Source organism: Platalea leucorodia, assembly GCF_965183815.1.
Source record: "Platalea leucorodia genome assembly, chromosome: 4".
In the NCBI taxonomy this organism is placed as follows: Eukaryota; Metazoa; Chordata; class Aves; order Pelecaniformes; family Threskiornithidae; genus Platalea; species Platalea leucorodia.
In genome coordinates this window covers 13,186,173-13,210,564 of record NC_138826.1, presented here as the reverse complement: position 1 = coordinate 13,210,564, position 24,392 = coordinate 13,186,173, and the positions used below count along the sequence as shown (strand labels likewise).

General features: G+C 41.9%; 1 protein-coding gene across 1 annotated transcript in view; it reads right to left on the bottom strand.

The window, feature by feature from the left end:
• Positions 1-1,923: 1,923 nt before the first annotated feature.
• The window catches only part of SORCS1 (sortilin related VPS10 domain containing receptor 1), a gene marked incomplete at both ends in the record, with an annotated part of 310,932 nt that continues 288,463 nt past the window's right edge, over positions 1,924-24,392 (bottom strand). Inside the window, 6 exons of the mRNA XM_082309176.1 lie at positions 1,924-1,980; positions 3,317-3,435; positions 4,782-4,942; positions 5,117-5,222; positions 10,386-10,485; positions 22,034-22,165. Of these exons, the coding sequence (XP_082165302.1) occupies positions 1,924-1,980; positions 3,317-3,435; positions 4,782-4,942; positions 5,117-5,222; positions 10,386-10,485; positions 22,034-22,165 (675 nt within the window). The remainder of the gene's footprint in view (positions 1,981-3,316; positions 3,436-4,781; positions 4,943-5,116; positions 5,223-10,385; positions 10,486-22,033; positions 22,166-24,392) is intronic.

Sequence of the window (24,392 nt, the reverse complement as noted above, 5' to 3'; positions counted from 1 at the left end):
CGGCTTACTATAAAAATAAGTTGGCTAATGTTGGACTTCAGTGGGGAGTATTATACAGTTGCTGCCAAAACTTTCCCATCTTTCTTAAAGCTGTAGTTGCAAAGACAATAGCAAAGCCATATAAACTGCTGTGTTTCTACCTGTCTTCAGAGAAACTACAGAAAGAGGCAGCGGACTCTGTACTGTGATTATCTTTTAACTACTACGGGTCTAATGTTCTTACACTTGGTATCACTTTTTTTCTTTGCCAGCACGTAGGTTGATTTGGGCTCATGCCCAGTTTGTGACAGAGAAATTCAAACCCACCACCGCCACCAAACCCCCGCCCCAGGACTCTGGGCAATGCCAACGATGCTGTTGTCTCCTGTTTTTGACTCAGGTTGCCATGCGCAATGTCTACGGAACAAAACCCACCCATGTCAGGAATCAGGGTGCCTCCTAAGCGTGCTACACTGATTATGAACTGGCCTCTATTTGCCTTCACCTAACATAGTTAAGTAAGTGTACACTGGTTACTGTCTTTCTCTCTTTGCACTTCAAACCACAATCCTGGTGCTAGGTTTACCTGAGTTGGGTTGGAAATCAACAGCTGCGATGACCACAGGTTAGGCTTCAGACAGCTAGCCAGTGTCTTGGGAGGACTTGTTCGAGGTATGCTAAGCCTACTTTCCTGCTGTTCCCTTGCATAGTCTATGTGAACATGTCCTGCAGCCTCATTTCTAGTTGCAGTATATTATTGGTAAGAAATCAAATCTTGTACAAGAGTGGTCCTGTGGTGCTGGGGCTCAAAATGCAGGGCAACAATCTCAGGCCAAATCCTCCTTTATTCTCCCTCCTCTGCCCAGAGTGGTAGGAGTTTGCAGATCTGCAACCAAGGCGGGCTGCCAAGAAGGCCATAGGAAACTGTGCATAGACCCTTCCCTGCTCCCCATTCTATGGACAAGGTGTCTTTCAAAAAATTGACATGCCTTAGGGTGACTCCCAAAAGCCAGAGATCTCCTGTGACTTCCCCAGACAAATCCAAACATGAGCACTAAATGCAGCTGAGGGTGTTACTAGGGCTTTCTCTTAGTTAAAATTGAAGTTGTAAGGCTGGTACAAAGTACAGTGTAAGTTCATGCTGGCAATAACCTCCTACAAGTGCAGTATGGACAGATCTCCCTGCCTGTAATGCATGCTAGTTCTGTTCCATTCAAGGTTAGGAGGCAAAAAGTTATCTTTCAACAGTGCTATCAGTGGGATGCCTTGGTGTGAGTAGGCTAAAAAAGCTGTTTAAGAAAGAGCCTGGCCTTGCGGTTAGGATTGCCCACACTCGCACGCAGCATCCTCGCAGCCTTGGGGCACAGGCAGCAGCTGCAGCTAGAGGAACAAAGGACAGAGTCCAAAGAAAGACATAAACCAGACTGACCAAGAATATTTTCAGTGCCTCTAAACTCCAATGTGATTTTCTGTGTGTCCTATGAAAGTCTGCTGGGGCGGCTAGCCCTCCCACAGCCCAAAGTGCTAAAAGAGCAGTTAAATCTAAAGCCAAGAACCCTAAACACCCCCTCCCACCTCTCCCAGCCCTTCTCCCCCCACATCCCAGCCCACCCCTCTCCCTAAAGAAGAGACCCCCATGCATATTCTTGGCCTATATCATTATGAATTTTCTACAAATTAGAGACAGATCAGAAAAAAAAGATAGTGGAGGAGTGAGGGGAAGGGCCGCAGGAGTCAATAGTGGTACCAGTTCCTCTCCCCCCACCCCCCACTAAAATTGAACACCTGTACAATGCAGTTCCACTATGGTCTCAGTATAATGTCCACATGCACAGGCTTAAAGCTAAAAACCCTTTGTCATCTGAAGAATTAAAAAGTCCAAATGCAGTGAGCTCTCCTCTTTTTTTAGATATAGATATGTATCGGTGTCCTCAATTCAACCATTTACATAGGTAGGGATTTCTTTTGTGCTCTGGGGTTCAGCAGCTGTGGAAATACTTCCTGTGGCAAAGAAAGAACAAAATAAGAGTCAGTAAATAACAAGTGCGTTTAGCCAAGGAAGATGTTTGAAGGTGTCACTTTGCTGGCCTTTGGGATTCAACTGTTCCAGACTTAAAACGTTCTTCCCAGAAATATTTTCTTGTCATTCAAAACACTGAAGGTGATGTCCTGTTCTTTTGCTAATGAAGATGATTCACCCATGTTGAACAGAAGAGGGAAAGGCCAGAGCAGAGGGGTGGAGGGAAGGAGGGGTTGAGGTCCTCAGAGGAAATGTGTAACTCATTTGCAATTATAAGGTGTTAGAGATTTCATAAATAACCTTAAGCTTTGCATTTGTAAAAGAAGAGCCTAAACCACTCACATCCAGAAAACAGGAACTGTGTTTTTTTGCTGCCAGAGTTTGGAGAGAAAATTAAATGATCCAGGGACATTAATTCAGATTCCTCCAAGGAAGGATGCCTGAATGTTAGTTAGTCAAAGGGGTTGAAAAAAACTGGCTTCTGAACAAGCATACAAAAGAGAAACACCCAATTACAGTCTTGCTTTGTTTTCTCAAAAGAAAGAAAACTTATTAAAAAAAGAAATTGCTGATTTCCAGAAACAGATGAGGTTGTTGTATAGGAGAGTGAAGAGCCTTTGCACTTCCTATTCTGTTCACACTAGGTCCAGACCTTTTCATTTTGTCAATGAGTTCTCATTCAGTTTCCTCATTCATCTTACTGACAGGATGGAAAAACACTCTTAGGAAGTTTGTTGGACTGATTCCTTTTGATAGAGAATTGAGTCTATGTATCCCACACATTTACCTTTTGTGCTTGCTAGTGCAGTTACAGGTGCAGACCAAGGAGTTATAAAAGGCCAATTTCTGGTTCAATACAGTGTCCAGTAGCACAGCCGAGTAACACACAAAATGCTGGCTATTGTAGAAAGTCAGAAATGCTATAGTTGCACCAAATGAAAACCTACCCCAAAAATTGTCTTTTGACTACTCTTATCCTAGAGGCTTCAAGGGTTTAGTTTCCAACACCAGCAAAAGCAGTTTTGAAGGTGCCTTGAATAGTTAGCAGGTGACTAACTCTTGCTGCTTGTCTGAGTGACCTGTGAAAACATGTGTTTCCCTACCCCTAGAACAATATGAACCATGGTCATTACATTCTTTTAGAAAGGGGAAGCTCAAAGCCCATCTAACTCCAGAAAGAGAGCTCCTGAGCTGAAATTGGGTGTTTCTCCCTTAGCATCTTACATCAGTTTTGCCTTGGAGGCTTCTGGGGGAAAAAGAAAAAAAAAACAAAAAAACAAAAACAAAAAAAAAGAATTGTTAAAGTTTAGGACCCACCGCTCCGGGTCTTGGCTTGAAACCTCTTGGTGATCCACAAGCCTTTTGGAAGTCCTCTGTCCAGACTACCTTGGTTGCATTTCCTTTCCTTGGGTTCTGGACTGTGGCCTGGGGTTGCTCTGTATGGGGAACACCACACGGGAAGGTTGGTCCCCTCACTCCATCCTGTGTTCTGCTAAGCAGGGATGTCCAGGTCTGAGGGTGAATAGCTGCTTAAAAGCTTTTAATAGCTACCAGATCTCTCCTTAGTGAACAGTGGAGGAGAGATCAGTATTGATTGCAGTGGGGCTTCCAGCTTAGACATCAGTTTCATCAAGAGACTTTCTTCTTTTTCCTCCCAGGTTGTTTCACAGGCCACAATCTTAGCACATCACATTCCCTCCTTTAATTGCCCTTCCCCTTGCTCCCTCTCTGCAGTAGCTATGACTCCAAGCCTGCTTTAGCAAACACTCCCATATATTTTAGTGACATCCTCAGGTGGGATCTAAGGTTTGGTTAAGCTGATGAAATTGTGCAAATAAGAGATCTCAGTTATGACTATGCTTCACTCCTGTCTAAGTCAAAACAGCTATAAACTTTAATTCCTCTAAAATAGGTCCACGTCCTTATTTGCAGGGGTCCTGTACCGCACCTCTGGTCTGGGCCTGCAGAATTGTCACCTCACAAGTGAAGCTGAGCAATGCCCAAGCAATGACTGAGCAATGCTGGCTTTAGCAGAACATGTCCCCAGGCTGAAACCTCCCTGCTCCATCCCAACACTTTTACTGTAGTCAGGGTAACAGAAAACATATAAGCATGAGCTTATATGTGTGACTGATCCCAGTATGCCCACTTCAAGTCTATTCACTTTAGGTCCTATGAAAGCCTGCTTTGCAAATTTTCAACCACAAGAAGCCTGTGGGAGAAATCAGCCTGAGGGCAAACACAGCTGTCCAATGCTGAGATCCCAGGTCTTGCTCGATTTCCTGGGAATGAGCCAGGCTAGCATTGCTGTTGGCACCAAGGTCTGGCACAGCACAAAGGCCACAGCAGTTAAAACATGAACAAATATTTAGCTTTTAGATTTGACTTACCGAATCACCTGCTCACCTCCATGTTCCAGGTGAGGGTGGCTGAAGATCTCCTGGATGTGGGGTTTAGCCCCTCAACTATATCAGGCCCAGCAAAATAAATCAAATTGCCTTATAGCGCAAGTTAAGTGCCAGCAGGATTTTTGAGAAGGGGAGGGGATCTACATAGAGCAACTAGGAGAGAGAAAAAGCCTAAAGTTGTTCCCCTCCTTTCATCACATGGCAGTGAGGAAGAGGGAAGAGTTAGCAAGGTTTCCTGTAGCAAAACTAATGCTGCAACAGAAGAGGATGGGAGGAGGAGTGTGCAGGAATATGGGAAGCAGGAAGGCTGAGAAAAGGGTTAGCCAATTATAAGTCAGAGTCTGACCAGCTGCGGGATGCTGCAAGTTATTTACCTATGGGCTGGACTTCCAACTTCTCATCTACTAGTTGCTCAGGGCTCATCAGCTCACTTTGAGGGACATTAGGGATGCTTTCCCTCTGACTGACTGGACTGACCATCTCTTGATCTTTTTCATTCTGCATCTGTGCATATATATTAAGGCCAGGAATCTTCCTAAAATATTAACAGAAATCATCATTGTGGGGTACTCTGGCAGATGATGTAGTATCAGCTTTTACAAACCAAGAAGCAAATAACTGCGAAAAAGAAAACCCAGCAAAACAAAACCAAAACACCTCAGTGAAAGGCAGCAATGGGGAGAAGGAAATGGCTCAGGGAGAGTCATACCTCTTGAACTTGTAGATTACAAACACAGCTAGTCCCACAAAAACGACAGAGAGAAGCATCAGCATAGCTGAACCACTGTGACTGGGAGTGAGGTCCACCAGGGGAGCTGCAAGAGAGGGGAAGAAGGTTAGAGCCACCGCCAGCCTGGAGTGAAAGTTGTGCCCTCCAGGAACATAGTTCATTCTTCCCTTATTCCCTCCAGGGCTACTCTTCCTTTCTAATCCACCTGGGTTCAGACCACTTATGGTGCTCAACCTACCCCTTGATGTGAAGTCCCATAGCTTTCTCCTTAGAGGCCTCTCTCGTCTATTAGAGGACTGCCTGAAACATACTCGCTCATATTGCAGACAATTACTTAAGGCAGTTGCAAATGAGGTCACTTGGGTAACAAAACTGGCATTTTCTGGATGACCTTGGAGCTACCCACGGGTTAACTTGTCATGTTGACTTTCTATTTTGCTTAGAGCTAGCTTGGGTAGCTCCCAATGCATAGCGAATAATGAGCAACTGGCTCCTCAATTTTACTGAAGCAACGATGCTCACCAAATGTATTGTTCTCTGCTCAGTCCTGTTCCTTCCCCACTAGAAGTGCAGTGCCCTTCACAGACACCTCCTCAGCATCCATGCCTTATCATGGCAAGCCTTCTCACACCTCTGACATCTTCAGTTTCTTCCTTTATCCCTTTCCTAGTCTTCTGAACATGTTCTACTCTCTTTCCCCTAGTGCCCTTCTCTCTTTCCCACAAGTCTTCAATGCAAGAGAGTGCACATGTTCAAGGAAAAAAACACCAAAACCAACCCTAATCAAACAAAAACTCTCTGTGCTTTTCCTCAGAGTTTTGCTCACCACCTTACATAGCCCCTTGCAAAATAAGGCCACACAAAACAGCCAGAAGCATGGCTTTCCCAGAAATACAAAGTAAACTGTATTAAACAGTTTCCATCACTCATATACACACACACAAACAGAAAGGCATCTATCATCCAAAAAGGGACGCACATAGGTACAGTAGTCTCAGTTGTTCATGCAGACACGAATAAAACATACTGTAGACAGACATGCAGCTGTAGCTGTGCCATTACACAGAGCTAACACACACAGCAGTTACATCCGCACTGACTGTCTCTATCCGGCATTACACACAGAACAAGGTGTAGGTAATGCCTTCCTCTGCAAGGCAGTGAAAGTTAACTTGAACTGCTGTCATACACATCCTCTTTCTCTTGCCCCTCTTCACATGCACTGAACAGACCCATCCTAAACCAGAGCCAGAAGACACAAGAAGACATGCACACGCAAGCAAATACTTACTCAGGCACACACATCACATGCACACATGTTTTCAGCTGTCACACCCAGCCTGATAAAGCCAAAATTTACAAAGAGAAGTGAAAAAACTTCTCCTTCCCACATCAAGCAGGCTATCCTCAGGAAGGTGAGGCATGGGGATGAAATGATCTGTTATTATGAATTCCTCACACATCTCCACTCTGTCCCCTTTGCATCTGTATTTTGTGGGTCTCTGCAGTTCTGTGGGATGACGAAGTGGCTCTCTGACCGATTCAGGCTCAGCATCTCTCAACGTTCTTGTTATAATGCTGCACAGACAGTCTGGTAATAAACAGCTATTTAACTGCTTTGCGAGGGATATTGGCATATTTTACTCTGCCTTAGAGTTGAGGTTGTTGTCTGTTAGGCTGGGGGCATTAGTTTAGCCTGGAGAAAAGGAGACTCGGGAGAGACCTTACCGCCCTCTACAACTGTTTGAAAGGAGGTTGTAGTGAGGTGGGGTCGGTCTCTTCTCCCAAGTAACAAGTGATAGGACAAGAGGAGATGGCCTCAAGTTGCACCAGGGGAGGTTTAGGTTGGATATTAGGAAAAACTTCTTCCCCGAAAGGGTAGTCAGGCATTGGAGCAGGCTGCCCAGAGAAGCAGTTGAATCTCCATCCCTGGAGGTATTTAAAAGATGGGTAGATGTGGTGCTTGAGGACATGGTTTATTGGTGGACTTGGCAGTGCTAGTCTAACAGTTGGACTCAATGATCTTAAAGGTCTTTACCAACCTAAACCATTCTATGATTCTATTATTTTCTTTTTTCTTTCATGAGAAGAAGGCATGAACATGATGAATGGATTGCAATCTGTTGTCCATAATTGCCATAAATTAATCCTTCCTCCAGCATGGCCTGAACAAAGAAGACAGAGGTGTGAAATGTGCTGAGCCCAATGCTTGTCATTCTTCTGTGCTCCAGGGAATGCACATGCTCACATACAACATACACACGCACAGAGACTCATTTCTACAGGTTCTGTTTGAATATCCATACCAAGCTAGTTTAGATACCTGAACTTCCGTTCCCTGCAGCTCCTCTGCTGCAGTAATTTCTGCTGTGCATGACCAGGCACACACACAGGGAGGAACACACATGTGCACTGAGGCATGGGAACATAAATGTAGGCATACGTATACATACATGTGCACTTACATGAACACATGCTGAGCTTTGTGGTTCAGTCAACCACAGCCTATAGCTGCCTGGAGTCCAACACAGAGTCATAGTGAAAAGGCTGGGTAAGAAGGGATATCACAGGCCAGAGCAGCACCTCTGGGCCAAGTGCATCCTCCTGGATTGTGTTTTCTAGACACTGCTTCTGGTGCTGGCTTGCATTCCAGGTTTCCCTGCTTTACTGTATTTAATTTTTTATAAAAGCTTAGATTTCGAAAGGGCAATTCTCCTTCTCCTTCTTCCTTGACAACCAAAACAACAGTTTTCAGCAGCAAAGTAAATCTCTCTTTTGGCATTTTGTCAAATTCTAAACTATTCCCAAGTTTTGATGTCATGAAATTGGGCCTTTTATTTAGACATGGATCTGAGTCATGATCTCTACAGCTTGATAAGGAGCAATATTCCCTCAAAGACCTCACAGTGGCTGCTCTCTGGGCTTTTTGATATCCAGTTTGGCAGTGCAGACTCATTTTGCATTCTTACTGAATCATATTTCTGCAAGAGACAAAAATCCTGTAGTGTTCCTATAGGACATTGTGAAGCCAGTTATAGCAGTCACTCACATCTCACCAGCGGCTTCAAAGGCAAGTACAACAAAGCCTACCTTGCAGGACAAATGAGTGTTTGCATCTATTATGGACACAAAGTACTCATTCCTGGTGTGTGCATAAATACAAATAAAAATGTGCGTTTTCGGTGAGCATAAAGATCATGTATCTACACAGCATATCTGAGCCAAGCACCCTCTGCTTCAGCCTGAGCTAGCAAGAAACAGTCCAGCATGTGCCCCAGGGCCATACCGTTATTTAGCATGGCAGTACGTCACACTGATAGACCCTGCCTTTTGGTTCACACAGGGCAGCAGGCAAGGTTTGGTACCCCAGAAAAGCGCTACAGTACGTCCACTAACTATCTGGCTTTGGGACTGGAGCTACCCAGCTTTTAGCCAGCCCTGAGCATGGATGCAGCAGCGGGTGACCCTGTGCACTCCCTCATGTCCAGAATTCCTCTCCAAGAAGCTGCAGGTGGCTCCTACATATATCACAAAACTTGGATTCAGGTTCATCTTTCATTAAAAGCAGGGCTGGAGGTATGGTTTTAAGTGCCATCTGTTTCCACTACATAAAGTCAGGAATGTTCCTTCAGTAGCAAGAGGTAAAGATGAGCCTTTCCCAGGAATATCTAATGTGATTCTAACTATAATTTATTAGAAAAGGCCTACAGAATATTCAGGGCCAGAGGAGTCATTTTTAAACTTTCATTTGGGATTTGATCTTGACTTTAACGAACACTGACCAAAACAGAAAACAGCCATGTGCATTGGCAGAGTAAATGCACAGAAACAAATTTCAAAAATTATGAGCAATTGCAGGTAACTCCACATTTGAAGCTCACATTAAGATGCTTTCAGATAGCCTTCTTTTCTGACATGGGCACTAAGCATTTTCTGAAAGTACTTCTGATGCAGTATCACTGGTCACTGATGAAAATTCAAGCCAAGGATTGCTTCCATTATAACAATTATTATGTAAAATGTATATTAATTTAAATCTTAAATGTAAAGTCATGTAATTCTTCTGTGTCATATGTCTATTACTTTGTTTTTACAATCTACAGAAGAAAAAAAAGTCAAACTGAATTCTTAAGCTGTTGTTTGTTTTTTTTTTTTTTTTTTTCTGTAGAGATTAATGAGCTGTGCTGCATCTCTGCTTTTTTATGCTTTTGTTTCTAACATGTCTAAAAGTAAGCATCTGATCATCTGTTCCACAGCTAATGGAAAGTAGAAACATGCAGCAAAATTCCCAGGGCAGATATTAGCAAGTTCTGCTTAGGAAAAATGAAATATTGCAACACTAAGGCTTTCTTCTGGGGACATTTAAATGCATTCACATTATACCCTTTCTTAACAGTCTCTTTCTCCTTCCCTTTATGGACAAGGCAACGCATGGACCGACAGCAGCTTGGGCAAACCTGTTTGTACCATAAAAAGCTGGTAAAAGTGAACTGAGGCTTTTTGTTTGCAAGCTAGCAAAAGAAGCTGATATCAACTGATCAGACTTATCAGCAGCTTCTGGAGAAAAGGAATTCCTAAGAATCCTGAGCATGGATTTGTCCATCCCATGTCTTGTAACAGTTAAATAGGGCCTATGCTGTGAAATGAGGGTTTAGCATGCAGAATACACAGAGATGCATATAATTAAGTATCAGGACTTTGGAGATGGTTCATTTTGAGATAGGATTAGTTAAAGTCCAGACTGCCTAATCTTGTGTGTGTGCATATGTAAATTGATTCTAGTCTTTCAGACAGCCGAAAAACTTCTGAACTGTGCTCAGTTGCTTTGAATGTTCGTTGACTCTAGAATATCTGAATATATCCAACGCTAGCTGGTAACCTTTGCACTGTGTGATCCAGGCTGAATACACCATGGTGCTGCTTAGCTGTTGAATATTTCAAAGACAGCCAAGAAGTATACATTTCTACTGCTAGTTATACTGCATTTCCACCAACAACAGCAAATTCTTGCACATAAGTAAACAAAAGGATAAGCTGTAAATGCAAATGCCACTATATCTTTTTGTCATGATAAAGAAACGGGAGGTGGAGCAAGCATTTTAATGTCTGCCTATACACTGAGTTGTTATTGTGACATAAAAATAAGAAGCGTTTAAAATACAGCTGATAGCACACTACTACCATCAAGGAATACACTGCCTGCTGTGCTACAGAGCAACGACAGTGTGCACAGAAAGAGGATACTGACCTGCTGTTAAATGGGCAGCATGGACAAGGATTCGAACCCCTGGCTTCAGTTCAAAATGGATCAGGTTTTGGTTCAGTTTCTGGATCAGTGTTTCTGAAATCTGGAAAAAAGGAGAAAATAAGAAATGCATTTGTTTCTTGATCATTGGTTTTGATTGCCAATAGGTGGGTAGGAAATGGAGCTGTGTGCGAAGCAACGATTTTGCAGAGGCCCCAGACCTTCTGAATACAATCTCCTATCACCTTATAAACAGAGGGTCTGTGGCAGCTGAACACTTCTGCCAGTACTATGTCCAGAGTGGCTTGTGTATGGTTAGCAATGGCTGATATCAACAAGTTGCCCTGTCACACCTCTCTAGGAGCAGCCCAGCAGCAAAAGGGAATTGAGCCCCAAAGGAACTTTACACCCACATGTCTGCAGTACCAGCTAGCAACAGCACATCAGTGAACTCTGTTTACTACTCAAGCAAAGAGAAGCATTTCAATTGTTAACACTCATTCACTCATAACAAATAACATCTTGCTCATTGAGTGGCCAGCTCTCTGATCTTAGAGCATGCTCATAACACGTGATATACCTGAATCAAAATGAATATTTTAAGTCCTTACCCCAGGTTGCACTGAAATTTCAAGTCCTAAAACCAAATTTCATTTCATGTAGCTCTGAGTTTCAAGCCAGCTGCTCCCTGACCCTTAAGTACATACGAGAGCCAGCTCGAATCTGAAAGTGTTTACTGACTACAGTGTGGCTTAAACAAAATGCAAGTTCCATCTATTGTTATGGGTTACACACAGAGAGAACATGCTCTTATATTCTCTCTTTCATGGGAGAGACATTCCGCAGAGCTTTTAGATCACTAGATTATCTTGCCATAACTCTGATGACAACAATAGAGCTCTAGCAGAAATGAAGCAGGCTATTCCTCCTTAAAGGACACAACAGAAAAGATGAGCATTTGCTGAGATAAGACCCCATGAAATCTGTATTTGTACAGTGAAGAAGCCAAGCTTTGGTCCAATCTGTTGGTAAACATTCCTTTTTTTAAGTCAGTTTGTCACAATATGTACAGAGCTACTTTCTCCATATCACTCTTAATTATATCCAAGAAGTTCCAGGCATGTTGCCATTAAAAGCAAAAATCCAGATAGATTAATCAAGGAATAGAAGCCTATAGACATAGTGTTGATAGTTTGTTGTGTCTTTTGTATGTTCATTTGCTAGATGTTTCATGTATGTTTATTAGGGAGAGGTGGTTGGGAAACTGAAAAATAACACCCCCACCCCACAACTCTTAATATGCAGTTGCAGAGAACATTGTGTTTTTATAGCCATACCAAGATCAAGAGAAATCGTATTCTAGTGCTCACCACTTAATTTAATTTGTTTTAAATAAATCCTTATTCCTTCTTGAAGATTAATGAAAAATTGTTAGAAAAAAGAACATTCCAATAATTTTTACACCATCTTTTTCATGTTCTTCATTTTTGTCTGGTTGAGTTATTTCAGTAAATGCTACCCAGATATGATTAGATGTTCCTTGGCTATCATTCATCACAGTATGAGATTTATCTGCCTTTTTTATTTTTTTAACATTCTTAATGGCTCTTTCAATACTCTTGGCTTGTACACTTCATTTCTGGCTGCTGATCACTTGAATAGGTGCCTTTGGTCCAATATCAATTTGGCAATAACTCTTACAGGCATTTTATTTATATTTTTTAATATATCTCTTTAAAGTTTACAATTTTTTCATGGGTGCCAGAATGAGCAGTAAATATATTTCTTCCAATAGCAAGAAAAAATACCACCTGCTTACAAAGAGCCATCTGCTGAGCTCAGAGCAGCAGGGATGGTGACACAAAGATGTGCAGTACATGAAGAAAGCCTGGGAAGCAAATTATACCCCTCTTTAAGAATTTGAGCATATTAATAACCAAGATTGACGACTATAAAGAGTGCTCCACCTCTAAAAGTGGAGCAACAGATGCAGATCGATATGCTGTAAACCAGGGACATTAATGGCTCATGGCAATAATGGGAAAAATATAATCCTGGCCATTTCCAGTCCCAAATAAGACCTAACGACTCTCGTCCATACTCCTGCAGTAATTATCTTCCTTTGTGCTCTGAGATTCTGATGCTCCTGGGGCAGCTGAGCCTATGAAAAAAAGCAACCACAAGACAGTAAACTGAAGAAAAGAGCCAATCACTTTGTGTCATTCCTCTTCAACACGTTGTGACAGCTGCACAAAATGGTCAGGGAAACAGTAGAGGTAAAAACCATACACGATGCCTTCTATACCAAAAGAAACTTAATGTGATGTAAAACTGAGAATGCAGCTAGAAATTCTTGCTATCTAGTACAGGAGAATGGTTTCATCAAGGATTCGGGCAAGAAATGGAAGAATAGGAGAACCTTGAGAAAGTCAGCATGAGAAGGGACCAGAGACTTTGGCTCCACTGACATGAAGGAACACTGAGATCTCACCTGGCCTGCCTGAGGACTCCTGCAGCGCAGAGTGAAGAGGGCAAAACAACAGCACCGGCAGGGACATTACAGCTGAGAGGTGCCATGGCAGCCTCCCAGCAGGAAAGTTGAGTGTGTCAGAGAAAGCTCAACAAATACTCTTGTCTGGCAAGCCAATGAAAAGGAATAATAGGAAGGGGAGAGGCAGTAAGAGTGAAGTAGTAAGAAAAATGAAGAAAGGGAGAGAGGAACAGTCACAACTGAAGTTTATTATTATTGTATTGCATTGTTATCTGATCATGAATGAGGACCTCATTGTACTACATCTCGTCCAGATGCAACTCAGAAAAAAATACTTTGTGCCTCAAACCACCAGTATCTCAGCAGAAGCTTGAAGTAGTCATCGCTGTTCCAGGACTATATGCACAGCATCGAAACAGGCAGCAACTGTTCATGCTGCTCAGAGTATACAGCATATTTCCTTGGCTCAGTTAATTATATGCTCTCCCACTGGCTTTTTGGGTGCAGCTTTTTTGCCTGGGTCTTTATGGAACCTGAACAAGTCAAAAAATGAATAACAGCCTGAGACCTTCAAAAGTGCCAGAAGTTCTTGTGAGAATCAGACATCTGCCTTCCTCAGGCAGCTCTGGAGATTCCTGACACACACTTCTGAGGGAAGAACAGATGCATTCAGACATGTTTTTAAGGCATTTGCTTGTTTGGTACAATATTTTCATTTCTCTTTGCATTGAAAGTTAGATTCTCTTTGAAACAGTCATATAGACAGTATAGAAACAGGGAGAAAAATGCATTTCTGTACTTCAAAAATTTTCTGAAATAGAAACCATATATAATGGTTAGTGGATGAGGGGAAGGCTGTGGATGTTGTCTACTTGGACTTTAGTAAGGTCTTTGACACTGTCTCCCACAGCATTCTCCTGCAGAAGCTGGCTGCTCATGGCTTGGATAAGTGCACTCTGTGCTGGGTTAAAAACTGGCTGGACGGCTGAGCCCAGAGAGTGGTGGTGAATGGCATCAAATCCAGTTGGCGGCCGGTCACGAGCAGTGTTCCCCAGGGCTCAGTACTGGGGCTGGTCCTGTTCAATATCTTCATTGATGATCTGGATGAGGGGATTGAGGGCACCCTCAGTAAGTTTGCAGATGACACCAAGCTGGGTGGAAGTGTCGATCTACTGGAGGGTAGGAAGGCCCTACAGAGGGACCTGGACAGGCTGGATCATTGGGCCGGGGCCAGGTATATGAGATTCAACAAAGCTAAGTGCTGGGTCCTGCACTTGGGTCACAACAACCCCATGCAACGCTACAGGCTTGGGGAGGAGCGGCTGGAGAGCTGCCTGGCAGAAACGGACCTGGGGGTGTTGGTTGACAGCTGCCTGAACATGAGCCAGCAGTGTGCCCAGGTGGCCAAGAAGGCCAATGGCATCCTGGCCTGTATCAGGAAGAGTGTGGCCAGCAGGAGCAGGGAGGTGATAGCGCCCCTGTACTCAGCACTGGTGAGGCCGCACCTGGAGTACTGTGTTCAGTTTTGGGCCCCTCACTACAAGAAGGACATTGAGGTGCTGGAGCGTGTCCAAAGAAGGGCAATGAAGTTGGTGAAGGGTCTAGAGCACAAGTCTTATGAGGAGCAGCTGAGGGAGCTGGGGTTGTTTAGTCTGGAGAAGAGGAGGCTGAGGGGAGACCTTATTGCTCTCTACAACTACCTGAAAGGAGGTTGTAGTGAGGTGGGGGTCGGTCTCTTCTCCCTAGTAACGAGTGACAGGATGAGAGGAAACAGCCTCAAGCTGCGCCAGGGGAAGTTTAGGTTGGATATTAGGAAAAACTTCTTCCCTGAAAGGGTAGTCAGTCATTGGAACAGGCTGCCTAGGGGAGTGGTTGAGTCTCCATCCTGGAGGTATTTAAAAGATGGGTAGACGTGGTGCTCAAGGACATGGTTTAGTGGTGGACTTGGCAGTGCTAGGCTAATGGTTGGACTCGATGACCTTAAGGGTCTTTTCTAACCTTAACGTTTCTATGATTCTATGATAAACATCTGTATCTGAGGTTAACGAGCCAGTTACACACAGCTAAAGGGCCAAACTCACATTGGGATTGGACGCTGCTCTCCAAAGTTGGATCTGATGATGTTTTTGGTCCTCACATGGTCCGAAGGGGATCTGTGAACCACAGATCTCTCAGGACACTCACTCTGAGACTGAAGAAGTGTCTCTTCTGCCTTTCTTATTCTGTCAAGTCTATTTCTAGTTCAGTGGATGACAGGTTATCAGATTTCAACCTAGGAGTGACTGTGACTCTCATATAATTTGTTTACAATGTTAATAAAGTGTCTTTGAAGTAAATCTCCACACAATGGCTGATTTCACAGTCACTGAGGTAATGAAAAGGTTTCAATGGGAAACATTTTGGGTCTCGTGCTTTCCTGTACTTCTGCATTCAAAGTGGTACCAAGGATGCATTTTTGTTTAAAAAGCTGATAAGGAAACATCAAAGTACTTTGGCCTGTTTCATAAATAGATATGTAACTCTAATTGAACAGCTAGACCTTCAGCTGTGGAACAGGTTGGCCTCAGGCCTGTCCCTGTTCCTCTCTCAGTCCTGGAGATGCAACTAACTCAGACGAAGATAAAACTTCTTAGAATAGCAACCTCCTAATTTATAGTCTTCAAGAGTCTCCCTTGTGAAAATAATTAGCTTTCAGAATTAGTTTTGGTCCTTAACTGAGCCTCATTGACTTTATCTGCTTCATTTGCAGAATTAAGCATGATGTGCAAAAATAATTCAGTAATAGAAACCATTCTTCATGTATCATTTTTCATCAAAGGACACATAATGAATAATAATAACAGACAATTTGTGAAGGAAAAAAAGAGATTCCAATTTAAAAATGTGACAAAACAAAAATTAATTTGGCTTCTCCTAGCATTTTGTCAGAATTAGGACTGTGAAAGAACCATGTGCACCAAGAAACAGAATTATCACTCAGATGGACATTTTCCCAGACTTTTATTGAATTTTGAAACCTCTGGTGTAAATTGGTTTAGACTAATTGAATGTGATTCAACTGTGCCAGTATGTACTAGCTAAGAATCTAGATAATTTTATAGATACTGTGTAAGGATCTCAACTAATGAGTGCTACACTTCAATTCATTGAGTAAATCAATAAACAACTAAGGAACGAATTATGCACATTGATTGGTAAGAAGCAACTTGAACCAGCATATAAAAGTGAATCAGGAGTCAGGGCAAATGTGGATTACTTTAAACTGTGCCACTTGCTCTGCATAACCTTGGTTACTTCACATGAGGCCTCTAAAGCTTGCTTGCCTTTGCGCTGAAAAGAGCATAACCACTGACTTACAGGGTCCAGCAGGAATTTCTTGAGATCTTTTAATGAAAGATGCTAAATTCAAGCTGCCATTAGTATCCAGAGATACCATGAGAGCACAAGGCTGAGGACATTCCTGTGGTTACTCTGGGACAAGAACTGGCCAGCCGATATGAAACCAGAGAGAACCTGGACATAAAAGCCAGGATCCCCTTTAGATGAACAAAGGTGACCAGAAGGAGTCTTAAGAATCAAGGGCTGCTCTGTACACTGAGCAAAAGATGAGAAGGCGAGAGGGCTGATTGATAGTCACATGGCAGGAGTTAACTCAAAGATATTAAGACAAGACATATAGACAGCCTTTTCTACAGCACACAAGCAGCTGATCAAGAAAAGGTGCCTAAGGAAAAAAGCCCTTGGTACAAGGTCTCCTAGTTCATATTATTCCATTCTCTCCCCACCTGCCTTTACTTCTTAAATACTGGCCCAACCTTCCCTAAGCACCCAGTGGAAGACTTGGTCTGCACACAAAGGTACAGATGTTAAAAAAATCTCTCCTAGTAAACACAAGATGATTTACCCCTCTTCCTGGAATTGAATTTCCATGACTGATTGGCACCATTTTCTGTAAGATTTGAAGGTGTTCACTGTCAAGATCTTGGTGCTAAAATATTTTGGTGATGGGCACATCTGAAATACATCAGAGGAAAGAAAAGCAGTGAAAGTAAATATGCTAAAACACTAAAGCTTAGGAGGGTGGGTGAAAAAAACCATATAAAAAAAGACAGAAGCTCCATCAGCTACAATGAAGCAGAAGTAGAACTAAATCTGCTTTAAGGAACAAATCCTAAGACATATACACATACAGGCTTCCTGAATGCCACTCTCTACAGTGTTAAATTCGCCAGAGGTATTTCATCTCCTCAGTTCATCACTGCCCATTTGATATTCAGTCATCCATGTCATTTCCCATCTCTTTGGCTGGATACAGATACTGGCCCCAGCTGCAACATGTTGAGCACGGTTGGCTACCAACCAGCTGGTGTTGCCATTTGCCAAAGACTCCATCATGCTTGCTATATTGCTGATAGCTCTTTTTCAGAGAAAAGATTAACGGCCTCAAATGTCATTAACTAGTTGCTTCTACATCTATTTTGCATTCTGCTTTTATGGTTATTTTGAATAGGCCAGGTAAAAGCAGGCAAATGTAAAACTAAAGGGAAACACATGAAAACACTGAAACCTTTACTTGATATGAAAACATCACTTTAGAATTTTCATGTATCTTCTGCTTACATCTCATTTGACTAACAGGAGACACATTTGCTATGTTTGACAAAAAGCCTCCACTAGCAAACAATGTGGAGAGAAGATAATTTGTGAAATGCATACATAAAAAGATAACCCTTCAGAATCTTCCTATAGAGTAAAACCATACACTGAAATAATTTGAGTAATCCTATCTGTGTATTTGTATCACTGCCCTCTACTGAGCTGTAAGTAGAATACCTTCCTACCACACATTCATTTTGAATTGGATTAATGCTAAAAATTACTCAAAAATTACTTGAAATGCTACTAATTAGAGGTTTGCCCTTCACTGAAGAGAAAGAATTTGGTGCTTTTGAAGTGGCAGATACGAATTCTGTAATCATCACATTCACCAAGCCCATCCATAAAGGTGGTGTAATAACTGCATGCCAGCGCAAGTGCCCAATGGCAATTCTGGGTGGCTGTTTGAAAAATTTGGGATATTTTAGTGGTGTTGCAGTGACAACGTGCAAATCAAATAAACAGCAGCGTTTCACAACTGCCAATTATTTCTACATTTTTAAGCAGGTTGGTAGTCTGTCCTCAGTTACGGTGAAAGGAAGCAGGGGAACCAAGTGAGCCAATTGAAAAAAAAAGCAAAGTCACAACATTCTGGTCATAAACACAAGATTTTTTGAATATGCAAAATGTTTTGGGATTCTGTGGGATGAAAAGACCTTTTGATTTTTCTGGAGCTGTGAAGAATAAGTTTACACTGACTACAGAAAGTAGAGTGGATCAAGCAGTCTGAGGTCCTCAAAAATTCTGTATTTATGTATTAGGTGGAATTGTCCCATGCTGCACATCATTGAGAAAATTTCCCCAGCCTCATACATAGCAGCTTTTTTCAGCTTTCAAGAGCAGTTAAACTTTTTAAAAGGTACTTTAGTGTCCCATGGGAAATATCAGGAATGCAGAGTTCACATTTCTAAATGTAATCCGCAACAGATATGACAATAATTGGTACTGTCTGTACACAAAAAAATAATTTGGGGCACTTGAATGAGAGTGGTACATCAGCTCAAGGAGAAAGTTACATCTACCATCTAACCACAGTCTCAACAAGAGCATAAGACACAAATGCACCAGCCTAATGGAAGATTGCATGGCCTAGGACAACTTCCACAGTCCCACTATTACTGTACTCAACAATTCATGGTTTACTGTGTTTAGACTCATAAAATATGAGTGGCACAGAGTAGTATTATAGGCTTTGACAAATAGGAAACTAAGACCTAGATTTGCAAGGGACAGCGGACATCTAGCTGCCTCTGACGTCAATAGGAATTATATACCGAGAGACCCAAAGGTTGCTTAAAAAGCCAGATGATTATGTACTAGATAAAACCAGACCAGCTTAATCTGCCTCAAGGGGAAACAGCAAGAAAGTAAGCCCCCCATGGTCATTAAATATGTATCAGATTTACTGGTAAATGCAAAAGTCCATGAAACCACATATACCCATGGCAGAATAATGGTGTAGCTCAGGTGACGAAATACAGTTTGGTTAAGCAAGTTGCCCAAAAACTTCACAGGTGCTCTGTGATACACATGGCCTGAAGAAACTTCAGGAGTTTCATGTGGGGAGATGGAGTTTGAATTCGCTCTTCAGCTACTGTTTCTATCACTTTTCCCTTCCTCCCACTCCATCGGCTGTCATTAGCCTTGCTTGTTCTAGCTAACAAAAGTTAGCATGCACCACCTGCATGATTTACATGACTTTCCGCCTTTCAAATCCAGGTTGGATGAGCAGAATATTGGGACCACAGAGTGTCTCTTGCCTCTGTTCTGGTACCTCGCATGTAAATATGGTGGGTTCAGGGCTGCATCACCACATCTGTGTCATATGACTGCAAGTACACATGCTGACTTTAGGGGGCTCTAATAAGAGGGGAAGAGAAGGAGGGGGCTATAGCACACTTCATTCTCCTGGTAATTCTGTGCTTACAGTGTGCATGGTGGGTTTTGTGCCCTTCTGTGGTGTTTCACTCAGTTTCACCAACTTTTGATTTTGAGAATGAGTCAGGTTTTCCCTCCCTTGGGTACTGAAACAAGGGCTTTTGCAGAACAGAAACATTAATTTCTGCAACTCCTCTCAATCTGATCTATTCTGACTGCAAGTTTTCCAGGGACAGAAACTATTTGTCACTGTGTCTCTGGACAGGCTCACCACGAGTCTCAGGTTTGGAGAGTAGCTTTCACATATGATATGACACCATGAAAAAAGAAACCTATACAACTAAGTGCTTCCTTAAGAAACCTTATTCCATTGCAGTGTTTGTGCAAACTATTTCCATTTTGTTCCTGTATACTTTGAAGTTTCTCTTCCAAATTAGAAAAAATCATCCAGAACTATAACTCCTTTGGGTGTGCACCTGCGAACACACAAACTCACGTACATCCCTTTGAATAGCTTGTTGCTTGCTCATGAGCACAAAACCAATTTCTGTTCCTACCAGAAAAGAACACTATACATCATGAAGTACCTAAGAAGCAACTTAAGCTGTCATCAGCAGAAACATCTGCTCCCAGTACTCATCCCAGTGACTTCAGGCACAGGGAGAAGCTGTTAAATCGGCTCTGAAACACTTCGGGAAAGGAATAGTGAAGGATTACAGGCCAAATAGATGACAAAACAGGAACAGTATCAGAATATGCTTCAGAGCTGAGGGCAGAGACATCGTTTGGGGCCCTCTTTAGGCAGTTCCCACTGAACACAATACCATTTTCTACTGGAGTAACTAAGAAGGGGAATGCAGTACCCGCAGACTAGTAAGAAAAACATTCTGATTGTCTTGATGGGAGCAGGACAGATACTTCTCCACAAGAAACAGCTGGCTGCAAATGGCAAATAGTTTCTCTCGCTTCAAAGGTTACCGTTTGGACCCTGCAGGATGCCAGAGAAGTTGCTGGTGTCCCACTGAAAATGACATTTCTTCTTGTCCATAAAACAGGTCATGAGAGCACTGTCAGGGCTTCCTTTCTCCACAGTCACAGAGACTCCATTTTTACAGAGGGAAAAAAGAAAGGGACAAAGAGAGGGAGTAATTGGCAAAATACAATAAGCTGCTGAGTGCTGGAGAAGAGCTGGGTCAGATGTAAATTTGAAAGTTTATGGACTGGCTTTCTTGCCAATTTGTGATGGAGGAAAGGAGAAGGGAGATGAAGGAGAAAAGGGAGGAAAGGTTTTGCAGCGCAGTAAATCTCTATCTTTTTTGTTTATTACATGGGTGGTGAAAATTGCAGAGGAAAGTCATTTGTCAAAAAAAGATGATGGCTAAGGATGCTGAGCAAGGGAAAGCTTAAGAATACGGGAGACCTAGTGGTTTGAGGCCCACAGTTAAGTTAAAAAGGCTTTAGACCACTGCAAAAGGCAATTGTGACAGCCAATAACAGGTCAGGCAGATGAAAAGGCTATTAGAAAATAATACAAGAACCAGAAGATACTGTTGATACATGCACTGATGGGAAGACTTCACTCATTCACAAACTGAGGGACAAATCCAAAGAGAAATGCTAAAACCCTTGTGCCATCCAGTGGAATAGCAGGCATCCAGTAATGCTAAGTATTTCACCATAGCACTGAGGCTGATACTTGTGAGCTGGTGACACCCTCTACCCCAATGCTCATATAGCCCATACCAACATGAGGTATGTCTGCTTGAGCTATGGACATGCTGTATGGGGTGGCAGAGGTACAGTGGTCCTTCACTCAGGGCTAGTTATCTTTGCCCCTGGAATCTGAGGTAATAAGCTGAGAGATATTTCAGGATTTTTGCCCAGCACAGTATTTTATCTTTTAGTCACAATCATGCTAGGCCCACCTGGTGGGCAGGACCTTTTGGGTCTGCAGGGAGATATAGTTCTCCAGTTATGACCTGCTTCAGCCTTGCACAGAGAAAACAGTCCATAGTGGCTGAACCTCACCGCCAGCATCATGAAGTGGGCAGGAAGACAATCCAACCCCATCCCTGTGCCTTAAAGTAATAAAGTTCTGATCTGCCCAGGTCTACCACCCAGCTCTGTCCTCCAGTGCTTTCTAGACTCTTGACAGCCTCATAAACTTTGCCTTATGAGGATACTCCATGTTGGCAGGAATCATCCCCTAGATCCTTCCTGCTTTCTTCCTACTTCCATGAAGTAGAATAGAACTTCAAAGGGAAAGACAGGACATCATAAAAATTTATGCCAATTTGCCATTACTTAGGGAACCCAAATGGGAGTCTCCACTCCTAAATACAGCTCCAAAGCATGTTTCCAGTGTTTAGGAGAAAAAACAAAACAAAACAAAACAAAACAAACAAAACACCAAAAAAACCTCCAACAACAAAAAAAAATCCAAAAACCCAAACCAAAAACAAAGAGGATGTAGCATGTATCACAGTCACAGTCGTTGTTTAGACCCCAGTGAATCAGATGCATTTGTACCACAATTATTTGTTCTAACCTGTCTTGGAAATCCCATATATATATATATATACAGAAATGCATAAACATACACTTCTCAAAGCAATGGACACAATACCTGCTCTAGGTCTGCTGCTGTTCTTTTATTTTCTCCTGTGGCATCTTGATATGGTAAAACGAAGAGTTCGGCAGATGTGGGCAGACCGGGGAGCACTGCGACCAGAATATGCTTGCTTGAAATACCTGTTGCCTGATACATAGACAATTAATGGACAGATAAACAGTGGGGACAGCACTGAATGGTGACAGCTTCTTTGCTAAGGCATCACAGTACTCATACAAATGATGTAGGGTGTATCTGGTACAACAGGGAGAATCTTGTAAAATCCACTGCAGGTAAAAAGTCAGAGACTAATAATTTCCTGATCTAAGCTATTTTATCATGTTCTCCAGTAAAATATGCAGGGTCCTAGGGCAACAATGGTAATCAGACATGCTAAAAGGAGGTCCTAAATAACAGTTGCACATGGTACGATTTACTTTTTGTAAATTTAGCTATTTTAAAGTTACCTGACTATCCCGAGTTAGTCCCTGAGGTTCTTCATTTAGTCAATGGTAAGAAGCCGCATGTTAAAGGGCAAGGTATGTGGGCAGAATTGCACTCTAGAGGTGTGATTAGCCAAAACATCTTAAAAGCCATGTAGAAACTCAGGGAGAGAGAAGATGATGAATCAAGTTTGAATCCCAAAAGCCAAACAAATTCTTACAGTTCACTTCCTGGGCCAATTCCACAAGCTAATGAGGAGCTTTTTTTTTTTTTTTCTTTAGGTCTTAAAGATTGTATTAATCTGCAAATTTTTATTTTTTTGTCTTGTTGGCTGAAAATCTTAAGCAACCAGTTTAAACTCAAATTCCCCTTCAACACAAATTACCTAAAATTCAGAAAAAAGTACCTCACAGGCATCACTACCAGGGTCATCTCTGGTCATTGGTTTCAACTGCAGTTACCATGACATTACACAATCAGATTGTGGAGTTATTCTCCAGAAAAGGAGCTAGTCTGGCCTTCAGGAAGTTTTGTGAGACAAAAGGTGAAACATAGTTTGCTGAATCTTCTTCCATTGCATCTTTGTGTTGTGGATTATCCAGCAAATGCATTTAAATCTCAAGGTTTTGATTTAAATCTTAAGTTTCCAAGTGCTTAATTTAGTAGGCCACTTTTAAAGGAAAAAAGAAGTGCCCTCAGATACAAGGGCAGACCACAGCAGCTGGATGCAGCACAGAGATACCCCTGCAGTCAGGACTTGCAACCCTCTCAGACATTAATTGGACCTAAAACTCGTGAATTCTTCTCCCTTGTAGTTCAGGAGCAAAGACTTGGAGCAGCTGTTCATTGAAGGAAATATGGACAGAGGAAAAGGAGTCAGCGAAACTGCTTACATATCACCATTACCTGAGCAAATTCCGTGGCTGTCCCATGTGTGACTGCTGACAGCCCAGGGAATACCCTGTGGAACTGCAAAAAGGGAACCCTTCCCCTCCACTGCATGCCAAGGAAAAGCGCGTGGTTTTGTGGCTGTTGTTTTTTTTAATGTGGATTTAGAAAAAAAACTATAACAATATAAAGGTCTAATATATTATTTCTAAGTACTCAGTGGAGCCAGGGCTTGCAATATTTGTGCTTGCTTGTGGTTGTTCTAAGATGTCAAGAAAAAGACACAGTATTACCAGTTAATGGAAAATCTTAATTTTCTGAGGCTGGGAATGATTTTTTTTGTCTGGAAGCTTTTGGCTGATCTACTCAGTTCATTCTTGTCTTCTTCATCAAAAGCGGGAGACGGGACTCAGAAAGTCAATGATGTGAGCAAATAATTATGATCATAATACAAAATAGGATATTTTGTGATTATCCCTACTTAGAAAGAAGATCAGATTTTAGTAGAGAACTATAATTTCTTATGCAGAATTTTTATCCAAGTCTATGGTACTCTGTAATAAGAATGTAATACTTTAATAAAAGTTCATAAAAATTCTATAGCACAGCTATAATTTCCTATTGAATTATTTAGTTGTTCATCTCATTTTTATACAGTTTACTTAATTGCTGAAAGAAATCTATTGGTTTTATCTTTAATTTTTACAGGAACTTCTCAGAAAGGCTTGTTTAAGGTGAATCATTTAGCTATATAAAGAGGGATAATTAGCTATCAATTTTTTTTTTTTTTTACTCAAACAACAAAAAGACTCCTTGTGTTTTCACTGCTCTGCTTTTGGAATATAGCCTCGGTGATGTAGTTTTGTAATCCTTTTTTATGGCTTGATTTTTTTTTATTGAGTTGTTTATATTCTGAAAATTCATTCTGAAGATAAATGGGTCCTTGAATACTTGATACAGATATAAATAAGTCAGAAGAACAAGCTCCAGAAAAAATCTTCTTTTTTTTTTTTTCCTCTGCTTTTCTTTTTTTTTTTCTCCT